This window comes from Humulus lupulus, chromosome 4 (genome assembly GCF_963169125.1).
Source record: "Humulus lupulus chromosome 4, drHumLupu1.1, whole genome shotgun sequence".
Taxonomy (NCBI): domain Eukaryota; kingdom Viridiplantae; phylum Streptophyta; class Magnoliopsida; order Rosales; family Cannabaceae; genus Humulus; species Humulus lupulus.
Genome location: NC_084796.1, coordinates 144,233,415 through 144,239,687, shown reverse-complemented (window position 1 = coordinate 144,239,687; position 6,273 = coordinate 144,233,415). Strand labels below are relative to the sequence as shown.

The following is a 6,273-nucleotide window of genomic DNA, read 5'->3' as shown; positions in this document are numbered from 1 at the left end:
CTCCTATAGTAGAGAAGATGGCTCCACCTCCCCCGCGACCTCCTGTCTCTATTCGGGAATAGGACGTACCAACCAGGACCTTGCCAGCTCCGACTCCCGGCGTGCGCGTCCCGGTCAACCCTCAGGCCTTGGAGAAAATCCCTGAGGCCTTTCGGGGGACGGTCTACGAAACCCCGACCTACATGGTGGACCACTGCTACAACGCCACCTCGAGGGACTTGCGGGAGATTGAGATGAGGAGCCCCGAGAATGTGATGGAGTCTTCACTGGGGATGACCCTCACGGTAAGTTTGCTTTACCACTGGTTTTTTCTGTTGTTTTTTTTTCCCAAGGCACTTGCCTTATTATCTTTTTATCTTGCAAGCGGCTTTGGCTCTCCACTGGAGCATATCTCAGTCCAAGGCCAGGAATGACGAGATCAAGGGTGAGCACCAGGCTGCCCAGGCCGCCCTCGCGTTCGCTCAACAAAAGAAGCAGGATGCCAAAGCTGCCCTAGCCAAGCTGCCCGGGAAAGCGAGAAGGTCGCGAGGCTGTCTTGGTTGCTGCGCAAGCTGACTTGGAGGCATCTCGCACTACACCAAATACCCATTACCATAACACATTATTATAATAGAATTGAAAAAGAGTTATTGTAGGTGAAAAAAATTTCAGGCAGCAACTTAAAATAAGGTACCGCCAAAATACTTAGCTTTTTTTTACTTAACTTTTTTTTACTGAACTTTTTTCAACCCGTGTATCCATTTCCCCCTATACCCATTTCCTCAATCTTCAATCGTTCTTCCCCTTCCTGGTCTCCCGTTCCCTTCAATCTTCAATCGGTCTTCGTCTTTCTCCGTTCGTGGTCTATCTCTCTCGGTTTCCAGTAGGCTCGGTCTCTCTCTCGGTCTCTCGGTTTCCGTTCGTGGTCCGTTCGTAGCTTGCTCTTGCAGTTTGTTTCTAATCTGCATTTCTTCTGGCATTTCTTCTGCATTTCTAATCTGCATTTCTTCAGTCTTGCAGGTCCCGTAGCTTGCTCTTGCAGGTCAGCCCTCTCTTTGTACCAAGTTCTCCTTTGCTCTATCAATGGAGGAGCCTCTTCTATTCTGAGAAATACCTCAAACCCACCAGCTGTTTCACTCATTCTCAGGTACACAAATTAGGCACCTTTACTGTTTTCATGTTGCTCTTACAAGTAAATATGAATCAAATAATAATCTCATGAAAATTTCTACATATTTACTTATTCTATTAGACCATATATGAATGAAGAAACAACTTAAGTAACCTTAATTTTTATTTGCTCTTCTTGTCTTTAATAAACTAATAATCTTGTAAAAAAAATTAGTGGTTATTAGAATATTTTGTTTGGCTCAGGGTTGAGGATGTGTGGAGGTCTCAATCGCGAAGTGGTATTATAGAAGTCTTTAAGGATGGTCTTAGTAAAACCAAGGAGACATATAGGGAGATCCTTGTTCTATATATTTTCTCTAGTTTTCTTTGTTATTCTTTGGATTTAGCCGATACAAATGGTGAATCCTTGTGATAGTTTCTGGTTGTTTGTATTGCAAATTTAATTGTCTCTCATACTCTCACTCTACCTATGTTTTACAATCCTTAAGCTCTCGTCCTCACTCGCATTCTCTTGAAAAATCATATTTAATTTCCAACTGAACTCAGTCTCTATGATTATGGCTCTAGTTTGAGCTTTTTTCTTTGCATTTTTCTCACTCAATGTTTATTTTGTTGTTCTGGTTTGGTATGTTAATGGATTCTTTAATAGATGATGGCAAGTAAAATAGTGTAGTATGAGGCTAGGTGGCTTAGCCAGTCTTAAGATTATATCTTGTGTCGGCATTACAAATTGTAATTGTTTAACGTTTGATGTGAGGAGAGCAATTGATTCTTTATCAGCTCATACTTATCAAGTTGTATTTGTATACATACAAATATAATATTAGTAATTTTTTTTTTGATCTGAGGGTGGTGTCAATATTCAATTCAATCATTGTTTCTTTCAGATGCCACATCTTGCAACAGCTTATGCAGCTGTCAATTCACTTATTACTATCGGTGGTCATGAAGCTTTGTCTTCAATCAATAGGTGGTCAGTTTATACTTCTATTTTGTGATACTTATTTTTATACATAAGGTTGCCTTTTTGAAATGATTGAACTCAGTTTGTCTTAATATTTTTCAGAAGTACATTATACATGTTTCTGCAGCGGATGAAACAGCCAAGTGGGGGTTTCAGGTATGAGATCACGTCCAACTGTGTGTAGTTTGAAATTAGAAAATGTGTCACTTTATGTGAGAAATTCATTTTTAATGCTTCTAAACTGGCTTGTACGAGATGCATTTGGTATTTTGAACTGTATTTTTTCAAGCCATTCCAAATTTCTTTTCTCTGTCACTCAATCTTAATTTTTTTATTTGTATGAAAGGATATTTTGGTGTTATGATCTATACGAATCTGCACTTCTAGGCCTCAATCAATGTTTTGTGATATTTTAAATAACAAATAATTTCCCCATCCTTTTAACTTCTTGGAAAAAGGTTTATATGTAGAAGCTTTAGCATATAACAAGGAATTATGTATTTACCCATTTTTTTTTCTTGGAAGGTTTATATATGTTATATGTTGAAAATTTAACATCGTTACATCATAATTCTTAACATTTTTGGATGTATTCATCAGGATGCATGATGGTGGAGAAATTGATGTTCGGGCCTGCTATACTGCCATTTCAGTAAGCCTCTGTGCTTGTCTTTGTGATACAAGCACGTCAATGTGTATTCCATCCTAATTCACTTATGTGAAATTAACCCAAATGGTTGTTTAATCTTTATGCTCAGTACAGTATACTCTAATTTTTGTAAGTAGCTTAGTTTATGATTATCATTATGAAAGTCTTATTCTACCAGGTTGCAAGTATTTTGAACATTTTGGATGATGAACTAGTTCAGAATGTTGGAAATTACATATTAAGGTTGGTCTTGATTGCTCTTCTCAATATAAATCGGCTCCAAAGCATGCTCGTCATCTACTCAGGAGCTGTTTATCTTGTGAAACATTGTTCCCAATTCTCATCCAGATTATGTTTTATAGCATCCCTTGTGCATGCATTTGATTCCACTGTTAAGTCTTTTACATTGTGATATTGCATTATGATAGGAGTAATATTATGAATTGCAGAAATCATCTTATATATAGTTGTTGATTTCTATAAATAATTAAAGCTTCCCTATGCGGTGTCAATCTGCAGCTGTCAGACTTGCGAAGGTGGCATTGGTGGAGAACCTAACTCTGAAGCTCATGGTGGGTATGTTTTTAGCACGCTACTTTATGTTTTGTTTTTGCTATGAAGTTATCTTTGTAGAATCTATTGGCTATAATATATCAATAGCATCTTCTAGTGGTATGTGCTAAGTGGTAAGGTTTACTTCTGTGGTATTTAGGTGTTCAAATGCTCCCTGATTATGAGCAATAAGGTGAATTATTGTCATTGTTAATTCAATTCAAATGAAATGAAACTTAAATTATGGATATCTGATATTGTTGCATATCTTTGATGTACATTAGGTACACCTTTTGTGGGTTGGCTACAATGATTTTGATCAATGAGGTCCATCGTTTGGACTTGTCTCGTTTAATTGTAAGATATGTAGTCTTCTTGTCATTCTTAGTACCTAGCCATTGCAATATTATTCTTGATCTTACTTTTTACTGTGTTTGAATGATGTTTCCTATTTTATTAGGATTGGCTGGTATTTCGTCAAGGAAGGGAGTGTGGATTTCAAGGGAGAACCAATAAATTGGTTGATGGATGCTATTCCTTTTGGCAGGTCATTTTCTGTCTTTTTCACATTTTTTACAATTCCTTCAGGACTATAATGGGGTTAACGAAAAGCACACTGACCAGGGAGGTTCTTTTGCATTATTACGAAGAGTCGGTTCATTTATTGATGAACAATTGGTGAGGCCAGATGATGTTGGACGTTGCAGCACTTCCACAGTATCTGATATACCTGAACAGGGAGGTAGGCCAATTTAGCAGAGTATAAGTTATGGTACCTGTACTTGAGCTTTTTTCATTTGTTAGGTTGTGATATTTATTCTTTTACTTTCTCATTCTCATTTGCAGGTCTAAATGCTTCTTTCCATGTGAATTACAATGATATTGGTCATAACTTTATCACAACATGTCCAGTAATGGAGCACCTTTTCAACAGCCATGCATTGCAGCAATACATACTTCTATGCACACAGGTTTGGATTTCATTAGTCATTTGACAACGTTAAGAAATTGACTTGATTCTTAATGATTTGAGTTTAGAATGCCCATCTCTTAGGCCTAGTTTAATAGTTTCTTTGGCTAAAACATGTAAAGTAGTCTGGTTTTCTTTTCTGCAAATGCAATAGAAGACTAGTGAATCAGCATTTGAAATGTTGAGGTTCTGGAAACTATGTTAAATAGACTGCTGCATGTGGAAGATTGTTACCTTTCAGAAATTAAACGTCATCCTTAGTAGTAAACAATCCTTTACTTCAGTCGATGCAGGTGCAAGAGGGGGGACTCAGAGACTTTCTTTGGGCTACAAGGAGGTGCATATTTTCAACAACCAAGTTAACTTCAAAATAGTTTTTATGTATTAAATTTCATATGAATCATTTCTGTTTACTTTTTTTTTGTAGGCTGAGAAGGTGGTTGCCTCTTCTTTAGCATACTTGACACAACCAGATTCAAGCTCTGGAGTTGAAAACTTTCAACAGGCAAGTTGTCATTAGGTTTACAATATTTTCCTTCTCACTTGTGAGTTTTGACCTTATGTACTCTTTCTTTTACCCTGCTACTGGAACCCTTTTTTTGGTCATATACAAATAGGGCATAAATGGTTTTATTTCATTTCCCATGTTGCATGAGGCATCTTAGTCAATTGAAATTTGGGAACCTACATGCCATTGAGGCATGAAAGGGAGTAAATTGAACTTTTCTTTATTAGCTTTCATTTCAAAAGGGATTGGTTTAGGCTTTTATAATGTTGATGCATTTATTTAAGCACCTCTAACTTCAATCTTCAGCACCATTATTATTACACTTTTCTCAGTAACAGAGTGTACATCAATTCAGTTTTATGTTTTGGCTTTTCTTGGCAGTGTCCTCTTCTTAACATAAGTTATTGTCCTCCATCAGAAGCTGTCCTGTCTGATGGGAAAAGTTTGGTAAGTACATTTTTACTTGTAAGTTGTAATATCCAACTCAATTGAGTATCAGAGAATTCCCTTTTTTATGTCATCTTATCATCATGTATTTTCTTGCTAGGTCGTTGTCATCTACAATTCCCTAGGGTGGAAGAGAGAAGAAGTAATACGAATTCCTGTAAGTAGCTAAACTGTACTTCATATGCTGATCAACATAAATTTGAAAAGGTCTACTTGAACTATGATTTCTATTACACACTTTCAACCAAAAAGAGTTCCAATATTGAACACTTGAGGACAGAACGCTATGTCTATCTGTGTCAAACACTTTCTTAATTTAAGAAGTAACCATCATTGACTTGGAGAAAACTGCAAAAAGTTTAATATTAACTTATTCATGTTTACTAATGGCTTTGCAACTGAAATTTTATGTAGGTTTCCACTGACAGAATTAGTGTTCAGGATTCTAGTGGGAAGAAAGTTGAAGCCCAAATTCTTCCTATATTGAATGCCACCTTTAGTGTTAGAAATTATTATGTGAGAGCATATTTGGGTGAATCTCCGAGAGAAACAATTAAATATTGGCTTGCATTTACAGTGTCAGTACCGCCAATTGGTTTCAGCACTTACATAATTTCTACCACTAAACAAACAGGTTGGCCATATTGTAATGTTTAAGGTGTTACATATAAGAGCTCTCCAAGTTAGACCTGATAATCTAATTATTGCTCTACTTTACAGGCTCTAGTGTAGCCATTTCTTCTGTGTACAGGTCAGAAGAAAGTATAGACAACACTATAGAAGTTGGACAAGGAAGTTTGAAGCTAATTTATTCAGCTCGTGATGGAAAGCTTTCACACTATGCTAACAACAGAAATTTGGTATGCTATGTTGAAGATTTAGTTTCCCAGTACCTTTTCCACTTCATTTTATATGGTTTGTTTTTGTATGGAGTTTTTTTTATGTATCTTCTAATATTCAATCTTAATTCAAAATTAACACATATGGGTAAATTATCTCATAGACATGTCATGGACAGTGATGCTAATCTTTTTCCTCTTTTTCTTTTTTTGGTTTCCAATTTCCTTGTACAT

At 36.5% G+C, this 6,273-nt stretch overlaps 1 protein-coding gene across 1 annotated transcript; it reads left to right on the top strand.

The window, feature by feature from the left end:
• Positions 1–704: 704 nt before the first annotated feature.
• Positions 705–5,669, top strand: LOC133830864 (protein farnesyltransferase subunit beta-like). Its single transcript, XM_062260951.1, has 16 exons — positions 705–904; positions 992–1,126; positions 1,998–2,080; positions 2,177–2,230; positions 2,675–2,726; positions 2,902–2,966; positions 3,243–3,299; positions 3,560–3,632; positions 3,736–3,822; positions 3,900–4,017; positions 4,122–4,246; positions 4,530–4,582; positions 4,673–4,750; positions 5,135–5,200; positions 5,301–5,407; positions 5,615–5,669. The coding sequence occupies exons 3-13, from the start codon at positions 1,998–2,000 to the stop codon at positions 4,698–4,700; spliced, it is 795 nt and encodes a 264-aa protein (XP_062116935.1). The 5' UTR covers positions 705–904; positions 992–1,126; the 3' UTR covers positions 4,701–4,750; positions 5,135–5,200; positions 5,301–5,407; positions 5,615–5,669.
• Positions 5,670–6,273: the final 604 nt, after the last annotated feature.

Bases quoted from the DNA above. Each gene is read 5' to 3' on its own strand.
- LOC133830864 (XM_062260951.1), top strand. From the start codon at position 1,998: ATGCCACATCTTGCAACAGCTTATGCAGCTGTCAATTCACTTATTACT. The intron at 2,967-3,242 runs GTTGGTCTTGAT...GTCAATCTGCAG, and splicing joins GTTGGAAATTACATATTAAG to CTGTCAGACTTGCGAAGGTG. The intron at 3,823-3,899 runs GTCATTTTCTGT...CACACTGACCAG, and splicing joins GATGCTATTCCTTTTGGCAG to GGAGGTTCTTTTGCATTATT.